The sequence below is a fragment of the Silene latifolia genome, chromosome 7 (assembly GCF_048544455.1).
Source record: "Silene latifolia isolate original U9 population chromosome 7, ASM4854445v1, whole genome shotgun sequence".
NCBI lineage: Eukaryota > Viridiplantae > Streptophyta > Magnoliopsida > Caryophyllales > Caryophyllaceae > Silene > Silene latifolia.
Genome location: NC_133532.1, coordinates 125547825 through 125559405, shown reverse-complemented (window position 1 = coordinate 125559405; position 11581 = coordinate 125547825). Strand labels below are relative to the sequence as shown.

General features: G+C 34.7%; 2 protein-coding genes across 4 annotated transcripts; both read right to left on the bottom strand.

Annotated features, from left to right (window-relative positions):
• Positions 1–5077, bottom strand: LOC141591370 (cysteine-rich receptor-like protein kinase 10). The gene is made up of 7 exons (XM_074411682.1): positions 4221–5077; positions 3812–3961; positions 3574–3689; positions 3205–3415; positions 2050–2287; positions 1596–1746; positions 1–432 (listed from the first exon to the last, which is right to left on the bottom strand). Exons 1-7 carry the CDS (start codon positions 5041–5043, stop codon positions 127–129), a joined length of 1995 nt encoding a protein of 664 aa, XP_074267783.1. The 5' UTR covers positions 5044–5077; the 3' UTR covers positions 1–126.
• A 926-nt stretch (positions 5078–6003) lies between these two features.
• On the bottom strand, positions 6004–11581 carry LOC141593024 (cysteine-rich receptor-like protein kinase 44). 3 transcript variants are annotated; one of them, XM_074413956.1, is made up of 8 exons: positions 11182–11581; positions 9111–9206; positions 8337–8393; positions 7958–8118; positions 7566–7776; positions 7220–7457; positions 6504–6648; positions 6004–6425 (listed from the first exon to the last, which is right to left on the bottom strand). In XM_074413956.1, exons 1-8 carry the CDS (start codon positions 11525–11527, stop codon positions 6120–6122), a joined length of 1560 nt encoding a protein of 519 aa, XP_074270057.1. In that variant the 5' UTR covers positions 11528–11581; the 3' UTR covers positions 6004–6119. The 3 variants fall into 3 exon arrangements, with proteins under 3 accessions (XP_074270057.1, XP_074270055.1, XP_074270058.1); XM_074413954.1 differs by having other exon boundaries at positions 8337–8441; positions 11182–11580; XM_074413957.1 differs by having other exon boundaries at positions 8337–8441; positions 9111–9351; positions 11182–11352.

Here is an 11581-nt window from a genome sequence, read left to right as displayed (position 1 = left end):
TCTCCTACTACAAATCCGTCTTACGGTAAGACCAACTCAATACAAAAAGACCGCTTTATATAACAACTTTGTGTGTATAAATCTCATTCAAGCTATCTAGCAATTTGATGACGGCTTTTCATCGAACTACCTAGGTTCAATTTCACTAACGGAAACATCATTTGACGAATGAACTACGACAATATCACTGCCAATGTCCGAATCTCCTATGGCCTTATTGAAGAAACCGGGTTGTCTTGGAACTGGCAGAGTAAGAGTGTTACCCTCCAATGTCAGGACCACCATAGCCATTGTCGGCCTTGCCTCGACTGCCTCTTGAACACATAATAAGCCCAGGTGCACACATCTCGTTACTTTATGACTCGAGCATGAGTCTCTTATGGTGGCATCGACAAACGCCAAGGGCTTACCCGCTTGCCATAACTTCCAAGCCTGATAATGTTACAAGTTGTAAATCTTATATATATATATATATATATATATATATATATATATATATATATATATATATATATATATATATATATATATATATATATAAAAAGCGAGTTGAAACGCATGTGGATGCGCTTACGTGTCACTATGCAAAATAATGACAAGCATTAATTACAGCTAATAATTTAATACGAGCATAATAAATGTCGTATAAATCCAAAATATTAATTATAGTTTAATAAATTTAGTAAAAAATATTTTGACAAAAATTTTAAAATGTAAATAATTACGTTCAGTGCGAAAAATGCTTTCAATTGAGTATAATTTTGATTAAATATTTTGATATTTTACATTTACGTAAAAAATATTTTGGAAAAGTTATAAAACTTAGACCATTAAATCCGGTAAGAAAAATATATTTGGGAGAGTCATTGTATTTATTAAAAATAAAACTTAAGGAAAACTACTACCGTAAGAGATAAGTTCTCATAGTGTGAGAATGAAAAAAAAAAATATTACGAGAAATTGAATGCATGTGAGATTTTGATAGGTTTAAATAGTGTGATAAGGAGTATGTATGTACACAATAACACATTGATCGCAAGTACATTTAAATAATCAAACAAAAGTAATGAGTATTAATTAATATAGTATTATAAATAACATGAAAAAGTAGAAAACACGTTACATTTTTCTTTAATATCTTCAATTAAATATGTATGCGTCAAGTATAAAATATTGATTATGACTAACTAAATATTACTTTTAGTTAATTATTTTATATGTTATCTTTTAAATATATACTCCCTCCTATTCATTTTAACTCTTCCCCTTTCTTTTTTCATCTATTCATATAACTCTCCCCCTTTCCTTATTTAGTAAAGTTTTATAATTATTTTAATCACCTTACCCAAAATAATACCCCCACAATACTCATACTTTATCTTATTTTAATCACCTTACCCCACAACAATACTTATTTTAATCATCTTACCCCACAATAATACATTCCCTACCTTACACCACTGCAATACTTTACAATAAAATAATCCTACCCTTAATTTGCGTGCCCTTTTGAAAGGGGAGAGTTAAAATGAATAGAAGGGAGTATATAATAATTACAAAAAAATATAAGGGTCCAAAATATAAATATAACTTACATGAGTTACAAGATTATCGCCATAGCTTTCTTCAGGAAATGCAGAATTTATCTTGCCACTAACGATCTCTAAGACCAATATTCCGAAGCTATACACATCTGATTTCGTCGAGTATATTCCACGCGTAGCATATTCTGGAGACATGTAGCCACTAATACAGTAGCCAGTAGGCAACATTGTTATGTGAGTGATAAGTTTTCCGAACTATATAATAAACTATACTATGTATCGCAACATTAGCTTGTTCTCGACGCTCGACACCTTAAAGTATGAAGAGCTTCTAAAGTTCCACCGATAAAATTGTCACTTGTAAATACGGAGTACCTCATTTCGACACAAATTAAAGAAGAATAGTGAGTAACTCATTTCGATAAAATTGTCACTTGTAACGTACTACAATCTTTATGTTCATAAAATAACATAAATCTAGCTAAGACAAATAAATGGTACTCACTATGTTCCAACAAGCCTGCTTGTGTTGCTTTGAGACTTGTCATAATCAAACATCCTTGCCAAACCAAAATCAGCAATTTTGGGATTCATATTTGCATCCAATAATATGTTGCTAGCCTTCAAATCTCTATGTATGATTTTCAGACCTGAGTCTTGATGAAGATAAAGCATTCCTTTGGCAATTCCCAGAATAATGTTGTAACGCGATCTCCAATTTAATTGTCCTTGTTTTACCGGATCTGAAACATATAATGAATCGTGTTGAAGTATAAATCCACTTGTGAGTCCCACATCGGTGAAAAAGAGAGAGATTGTCTATCTTATAAGGCCTAAGGGTGTTTCTCCCATTGCCAATTGGTTTTGGGAGATAAGAGCATTCTTGGGCTTGTGAGTTAGACTTCTCTCCTCCACCACGGGTAAGGCCAGACCCATCTCGTGTTTATTATGGTATCAGAGCCCAAGGCAAAAAAAGACCTGGGTCTCGTGTTTAAAACTGAGCCTTTATGTGCACCGACCCGCCGTGAGGATGTCCAGTCCCTCCAGACCGATCTTTAAGTGGGCTCACAAGTGAGGGGGTGTGTTGAAGTATAAATCCACTTGTGAGTCCCACATCGGTGAAAAAGAGACAGATATTGGCAATTGGTTTTGGGAGATAAGAGCATTCTTGGGCTTGTGAGTTAGACTTCTCTCCTCCACCGCGGGTAAGGCCAGACCCATCTCGTGTTTATTAAATCGCAAAATTGATGTAATGTGATTATATGAGCAATTAGGTTCACTAGACGACAACAAATTTATTTATTTATTTATTTATTTATTTATTTATTTGAGTTATAAAAGCTTTGAAGTTCAAGGTGACCATGTTTTGGGTTGATCAACGGCGTCAACATGAGATATTAAACAACACGGGAGTAATAATCAAATAAAGCCTTAACAAAAAATTTCTATAGATTTTCAACAGGGATTGTGTTTAGATTATCCTAATTTACCATAATTACTAATTCATATCTATTGCAAATGATAAATACTAAATACATTTACGACAAGAAGAGGCAAGTCTTCAAAAAAGAAAAAAAAAACCGAGATGTAATATCAAAGACAGCCACAAAACACGTTAAAAATTTAAAGATCAAATAGTTAGTTAAACGGAAAAGCATACCGAAAACAAAGTGGTCAAGGCTTTTGTTAGGCACATATTCATAGACCAAAAGTTTTTCTTTTTGGTTCAAAGCAAACCCTAACAACCTAGCCAAATTCTTGTGGTGAAGCTTGGCTACTAACAAGATCTCGTTTTTAAATTCTTGTGCACCTTGAAGTGAGCTTCTGGACAATCTTTTCACCGCCACTTCCTCCCCACTTGATAATGTACCCTGTGTATATAGTCACAATAAGTTGTGACAATATTATTTCAAACAAAACCCGAAGAGAAGAAAATAAAAAATATAAACTCAAAAGAAAATAAAAAATATAAATGTACTACCGCTTTTTTTTTTTAAGAAAAGAGAACAGAATTTAGACAAATGATTACCTTATAGACGCGTCCAAATCCACCTTCACCCAATTTGTTCTCGTTCGAAAAGTTGTTTGTTGCTGTTTGGAGGGTTGTCATAGTATATAGCAAAGACTCGCGAGTTGTGAGATCCTCTTCAATTGTTCCATCACAACAAAAAATAGTCATATATCAATTGATTAAACCAAAAACTATACAGATGTATTAATTTTCTATTATCATGCATGACTATATATATATATGAGAGATTTCATACCATCAGTTTGATGAGGATCATCGTAATCATTCTTCTTATTCTTATATCGTCTCATGATGAAATAGAAGGTTATTGCCAGTAATCCAGCGGCAAGAAAAGCTAAAACACCAACAATCGCGATCACCTTATTAGTTGATGTTTTGCTTTTACCTGCACAATTATTTCATTGCATTTGGAAGCTGTAAATTTGCTCTATGCATGTTTCCAATACAACCATAAAACTCATATTAATTGGTCAAGAGTCGCGCTAGTAGATGAAGCATGGAGAAACAGAAATAAATAAATAAATAAAATCTTTAAATATGATATTTGACCTGTTTTAATGTTAAGACGGGTGTTCAAGTACAACAAATGAACAAAACAAGTAAAACAACCGCACAAAAGCAACAGTTTTAGTACAATAACTTACCACTAGGATTTATTATCATCGTCGCGGGCCCCATCTCCGTGGCATTGCTGGTTGGTGGTGGCTGTGGAGGTAATGATGGCGGGACCGTCAGCATCCCCGGTCCCGTCACATTAACATTCCCATTAAAAAACTGATATGTTTCAAATCGAGCACTGCAACTAGGCCGAAGTAATCTAGACCCGATACAAATTGGAAATTCCCCAATGATATTTACCAAACACATCTTACATTGAAAACTACTAAGGTCAGGAGTACACTGTACCAACCCATAAACCGTCACCGAGCTCGTAAATACCACACCAGCCGTCGCATACTTAATCTCCGACCCACCACCCGAAGCATGGTTTGTAATATTGATTAACATATCATCCGTTATATCTGTAAATTGCGACACATTTCCCGTAACATTTTGTGGGTTCGATAGGATATACCCTAGGTCATAATCGAATATACCGAAAAACGACTCGTTCGAGTAACGTACCATACACTCGTCGTACCACATAATAGCCACTTTTCGGTTAGGACAATATGTAATGGGTAAGTCCGTCATGGTTGCTGTTGTGACACAGTCTTGACATGAGCTACTGTTCTGGTCACCACGGCAGAGGAAGTTACCGAACACGACGTCGTTTGTTCCGATACCGGCTGTTGCGTAGTGGTAGCCGTAACGGTTGGTGGCGTTGGAGATGAGGTAGTGAAAGAGTGTGTTTAGATTGGTTTGGTAATGACTGTTGTTGGCAAACATGGTTGTGTTTGAACATTCATAGGTAAAATAAGTTGCGGCCAATGAAGATTTTAAATTATTTATCTTAATAATTAACATTGGTAAGTAAATTAGCAATAAAAAAAGTTGAGACATTATTATTCTTTTTTTTTTTTTTTTTGGAATTGATTTGATTTTTTGTTTACCAAATATTTATAAACGGTTGTTAAATAGACTTAACTAGACCTCATAGATGGGTCAAACGAGTGAGGTTCGGGTCTGGCCAGGTCAATCCGGGCTTTTTGGTCTATTTCGGGTTTGCAATAGTTTGGGTAAGACCTGGTCTTATTGGGTTCGGTCATTTTCATGTTTACTATCATCAACTTTTTAATGGATAATAAATTAATAGTAATCAATGTGCAGCAATAACCATTCAGATCGGGGTTATATTGGATTGGTTAATACGAGTTCTAGTCTAGCTCGGGGTTTGGGTCGAGTTTGGGGACAGGTCATGCGTGTCCGCTCAATTTTACCAAGTATAGCCTAAATGATCTGATCCGACTAGAGTAACTCGATCCTTAGTAAAACCAAATGTGACTTGAAATTGGAATGGTTACTTGAGCATCATAGTGTTAATTATTGCTATAAAGTTTTTCAAACTTTCGTTTGTTTTTTTCGTGCCATGATCGTTTACAACGACTTTGATGTACGAATTGGTCTTTGACGTCACAAGAAAATTCAAAGCATGCGTGTGATATACGGAGTAACTTGACTTAATTCCTACGGAGTATATTAGTGCTTAGTGACGCAATAAGGTGACATAGTCTAAAGCCATAATTTATTTCACTGAATTGAAGGAGTTTATTTATCTCAATTCCCAAATCTGATTGCAATTCGAGAAGTATCTACGTGGTTTATATATTTTACAGTATAATTTTATTCAATTAATATAACGACATCGACATGTAACCACATAATTAATACGTATAAATAACAATTACATTAAAACTGACATCACCCTCAAACACCGCTACACCATTGTGTTAAGGTCATCCAATTAATTCATAAATTGAGATTTCGTTGTTGCATTCCTATGTACTCCGTACATTACTAGAACTTCTTGCAGATGTTACTTAAAGAAGGCTTGTAAGTGTTCAATTTCGAAACTAATTATGTTGTTCTTAGAATCTTTGAACCTATCGACCGCTGATATTTGTGATGGAAAGGTCATTCGTGCAACTTTTCAGGTGGCTTTGAGTACTGGTACTTGTATCACGCATAAATCGAGTGAAACCCGGTTGCTTAGGCTTTTGAAAGGTTCTGGTACTCGTAGCACCAAGCTTTGTGATAACATCAGATATGTCTGGTCTATCTTGAGCATATTCCTGAACACAAAGAAGACCCACATGTATGCATTTTGAGATCTCTGCTTCGAAACCTTGGTAAGCTATTATTGGATCAATCAAAGAAATGTCATCGTCCTCAATCCACTGTTTCCATACCTACATTAATGAGATATATAAGAGGATAATCAAAGGATGAACAAGTTAAATTCATTTATCTTGGCATAATAGACTTACATATCCTAGAAGGCTTAATGACGACTCATCAAACCATCTAGTCTTTTTACCGGTTATTATCTCCAAAAGCAAGACTCCAAAGCTAAATACATCTGATTTTTCCGAGAAACGCCCTTCGATTGCATACTCAGGAGGCATGTAGCCACTGCAATAAGTAATTGCACAACATTAAGCCATATATACTAACAAGTAACATAGATCTGACAAGGGAATGCATGGACCCGGGGGGATTCAACCCCTCGTCATCAAAAAAAAAAAAAAAAAAAAAAACATAGATCTGACAAATTAAAGCTGACCTGAATGACCCCAACCCCATAAGGCTGACCCAGGATTTGAGAGTGTGACCCGAAGTTTACCTAATTGACCGAACTAATCTGATCCGAAAGTGACCCTACCAGAAATGACCCCGACTTAAAGTCACGCAAAATGACCCAATAGACCTGAACTGACTTTATTTAAGCAAAATCTTGACCCTGACCCAATAGATCAGCTAAAAGGACTTGTTTTAAGCACGATCCTAACCCGAAATGACCAATTCGACCTAGAATTACCCAAACCAAAATGACCCGGCCCGGAGTGATCCGACCCAAAAATGACTCGGCCGGGTAATTATTAACCCGGAATTGACCCATATGCAAGGCCTACAGTAAGTACATTCCTTGGTGTCTTAGAAGAGGATGATTAAAATCCAAACAAGAATGTGTATTAGTACTCACTATGTTCCTACAACCCTTGTGGTATCAGCCTCAATTTGGGTACCTCCGAAAATCCGTGCCATGCCAAAATCTGAAATTTTTGGGTTGAGGTTTTCGTCAAGCAAAATGTTGGCAGCCTTGAGATCTCTGTGAATGATCTTAAGACGGGAGTCCCGATGAAGATAAAGGAGGCCTCGACTTATCCCTTCTATTATACTGTAACGCTTCTTCCAATCAAGGATTCCTTTCTTTTGAGGATCTGGTCAAGAATTACAATAGTTTATAATACCACATTTGAAAAATAATGAGGGACAAGAGGGATTTTGTTTGTTTTAAGATCAAGAAATATTTCAAAAGATGTACGAACCAAAAAGAAATGCATCCAAACTTCTGTTGGGCATGTACTCATAAATGAGCATTCTTTCAAGGCGTTCCCCACAGCAGCCCAAGAGTTTGACGAGATTTCTGTGTTGAAGCTTTGAAATAACTAACACCTCGTTCATGAACTCTTCTGCCCCTTGTCTAGAGGTTCCTGATAATCTTTTTATAGCTACTTCTTGTCCATCTTCCAGTGTACCCTGCAATTAAACACACGATAAGTTTGTGCTCCCTTCGTCTCAATCATTTGTTTACCTTTGATTAAAAGACCCTACAAGTAGAATAAAAAAAAGGTAAACAAATGGTTGAAACAAAGGGAGTAATAGATAACGGACCAATAATTTCCACTTTCTTTTGGACAACTTTAATTTTAAACCTTGCCTTGTACACGGGACCGAATCCTCCTTGTCCAAGCTTATTACATTCTTGGAAATTGTTTGTCGCAGCAGAAAGTTTTTCGAACTTGAACAATGGTAACTCTTCAAATTTATCAAGGTGTTGGTTCCCCTCTAAGATATCCAACGACTTATTGTTCCGCTTTGCTGATTATTTCAACAATCACAAGTTTTTACTATTAGCTTTTTAAAAATAAAAACTCATTTTAAGATTTTAAGATTTCCTGTAATACTTCCTTTGTCTAGATCATTTGTTTTCCTTTGATTAAGATACCCCTCACAAAGAATAAAAACGAAAGCAAATGATTGAGACAGAGGAAATACTATCTTGGCGATATCCAATGGTTTTGAAATTGAGTTGTCACCTTGTCTAGCCTTTCTTCGACACAAGAAGTACACAATGGCAACTAGTATGGCTGTCCCTGAAATTGTAGTTACTGTAACAGTTACTTTCAGCCTTTTGTTATTACCTGGAAATTAACAAAGGAGATATTTATCAATCCGAAGTTTGTCAGCGTTTTGAAATTTTTCTGTTCATCGGCTCATTTACTCCCTCCATTTAACTACAAATGGTATGTTTCTTTTTTGTACATTGTTCACAAGTAAGAAGAATCTTCTCATTTCCTCCCAATATATAAGATAAAATTAATTCATGTGTGGGATCTTGTTTTATTCGTCTTTAGGAGTACATTAAAAATATCAAATTTTTACAATTTTTAAAACAGTGTAGCTAAAGATATTTACGACGTAAAACGTGCGTTGGCAAACATGAAAAAAGAACTGATTCATTTGGAGTTGAACGGAGGCAGTGCATATTTGATCGCATTATTTTGGATTGGGTAAATTATGGGTCGGGACACTACCTCGGGTTAGGCAATTTTAGGGACAAAATAGGGGTAGGCTATTCCATGCCACTTCTACTCTTCCAGTTCTCCGGTCAACCTTATCATGTCGGGTAATTTGGGTCGCGTCAGCTTTACAAGGTCTACACGTGCTTCATGTATCTCGATTGATTGTCTACCTCTGAATTAATATCTCTCGCAAAGAAGCCGAAACGTGTAGAGATACTAGACAATCGAACAGGGACATTAAGAAATAAAATAAAAGTGCTTAAAAATAAAAGAGCTTTGTAAACTTACCAGAGTTCCGACTAGGAGTTAAACTAGGACTAAGTATCACCGTCCCTGCCCCCGTCCCTGTGGCATTTCTCGCTGGCGGCGCTGATGATGGCGACACTATCCTCATCAAAGCAGCATTGCCATAAAAAACCGAATACGTGTCATATAGAGCATTACAATTAGGCTGAAAAAATCTGGACCGCCTAGAAGTAGGCAAACTCACAATCGCATCATCCACATATTTATGAGAGAAAATAAGTACCTACACATGGTCGTTATAAAATTAATTCCGCAAAATTAGCGATTAGCCCCCATAACTTTAACCATTTATGAGATTATGCCTCATAACTTACAATGTAGTAATTAGGTCCCATAACTTTGTAAATTGAATTTCTCGTGAGATTTTCATAAAAGAGTTTAATTTCACTTATTATATAAAAAGTTATGGGGCTTAATCTCTCCAATGAAAGTTATGGAGTTAATTTCACAAATGCACAAAGTTATAGGGGTTAATCACCATTTTCCCGGATAACGAACTTACATGAAAGTCATACAAATAAGAATTGTCCGAGGCCTAGCCATGCTAACATGGCATGGGCATGAATATGTGCGTCGGCGCGATTTAGACATGTTCGTAGGCCGAACTTAAGAAAATCTCCTATATATATACTAAAAGATTAACACATTTCTAAATTTTTCGGCTTAAATTTCCCGTCAAAGTGATATTCAACTGGATAATATTTGTTTCCTAATTAATTAATGTTGACTATTTATATTTTATTACTATTAAACAATATATATCTCCTAATTAATTTTATATCAATAATTGTTTTTTAACTTTTATTTACATAAATAAAGTTAATAAAATATCTCCTCGGAATTATATGTGTAAATTTTTTACCATTTTTAAAATGACGGTAAACTGTGTATTAATTTGATTAACTGTCAAATTCTCTAATATCTGTATCTAAAATACGGTGTATTTGCACGGAAGTTATACAAGTATATTACAATAAATGCGCCAAACATAAGGTCGATAACAATCAATCAATACTATATATTAAATCCAGAAACCAAGGGACTTCAATGTAATTAAAGAAACTTATACAAATTAATTATACTATATAGTTTTAAATCAATAGCACCGTGTGATGGACCCAATTAAGGGATTTCAATGCAAATATTATATAGTTTGGGTTAAAATTAAATTATATAGAAGCTTGGTAAGTTTCCTAAACATTTGTAAGAGACTAAAACATGATCAATTTCCTTAAAATAAAATATTTAATTAAGATGGTCAATTTCCTTAAAATAAAATAGTTAATTAAGATGGTCAATTTCAAGGAGACTAAAGGAAAGAAGATGCTTGGTAATTTTCCTAAATATTTATAAAATACTAGAAAATGGTCAATTTCCTTAAAATAAAATAACTAATTAGTATAAATATGCACACTTATGGTATTAATTATTATCATCATAAAATTATATATTAAATTTAAAATCTATGCAATTTTATTAAACTTTATAGTTTATTAGATGTATAGAGATGTTAATTATTTAACATATAAAAATATAATAAGTAGGTTATAATCCTCATAAAATTGCATGCCTAAGTAGTAAAAGTAATTTCGTCAGTAAAAAAAAATTGTAGTAACATTGGAGATAGTTATATGATAGTAATCACTCATTTTAATAGTAAAAGTAACAATATTATCAGCGAGATTAGCGAAAGTGGTAGAAACAACAACGAGAGTAGTGAAATAATCAATATTAATGCGACAATAGTGAAAGTAACAATAACTACAGCGGGAGTAGTGAAAGTAACAATGATTACGGGTAAGTAGTAAAATGTTATTACTATTGTTTCATTAATAAGAATAAAATATTAATAGCGGGAGTAGTGAATTTTTCTCAAAATTTATTTCATCGTAGTTTTAGGATATGTCATAGACAAATATATTAATGATAAATTTATGGGTTATGCAACTTTAAGTAATTTTATTTAATGAAAAAAAAAAATTTAATGATAAAGAGAGGTAGCCCGGGCGAAGCCGGGCACCAATACTAGTGGTAAAGAAAGCAAGAAACTAACTTGCACAATTGATGGCGGAAGCAGGAGCATGAACATGACAATCAGAAGGAAGAGTCATAGCCTTAGTAAGATTCAAAGAGATACCAAGTTGCGCACTTTGTTGAAAATCTTGACAAAGACAACCAGGACTAATCTTAAGCACTTGTTTAAGCCCTGAACAGCACCCGCCTTCCGGCGCCGTCATAGTACTATTATTACTAAGATACGACAAGCAGTCCGCCATTGTCAGCACTGAGCTCGAGCAGCCAACCCCTGGTGTAGCAGCAGCAGCAGCAGAAGCTGACGGAATTGACAATACCACTACCCTGATCGCGACCGATAGTAATAAAAGCATTGTTGTTGTCATTGACGATATTTTGGGAAAGAATGGGTACAACGCGTACAAGTGTAAAAAATGGTG

Coding starts and splice junctions, on each gene's coding strand:
- LOC141591370 (XM_074411682.1), bottom strand. CDS start 5,043: ATGTTAATTATTAAGATAAATAATTTAAAATCTTCATTGGCCGCAACT. Junction 3,690..3,811: donor TGATCCTCATCAAACTGATG/GTATGAAATCTC, acceptor GAACAATTGAAG/AGGATCTCACAACTCGCGAG. Junction 3,416..3,573: donor GATTTGGACGCGTCTATAAG/GTAATCATTTGT, acceptor CTATATACACAG/GGTACATTATCAAGTGGGGA.
- LOC141593024 (XM_074413954.1), bottom strand. CDS start 11,527: ATGACAACAACAATGCTTTTATTACTATCGGTCGCGATCAGGGTAGTG. Junction 7,458..7,565: donor TTTGGATGCATTTCTTTTTG/GTTCGTACATCT, acceptor ATTCTTGACCAG/ATCCTCAAAAGAAAGGAATC. Junction 6,649..7,219: donor ACAAGGGTTGTAGGAACATA/GTGAGTACTAAT, acceptor TACTTATTGCAG/TGGCTACATGCCTCCTGAGT.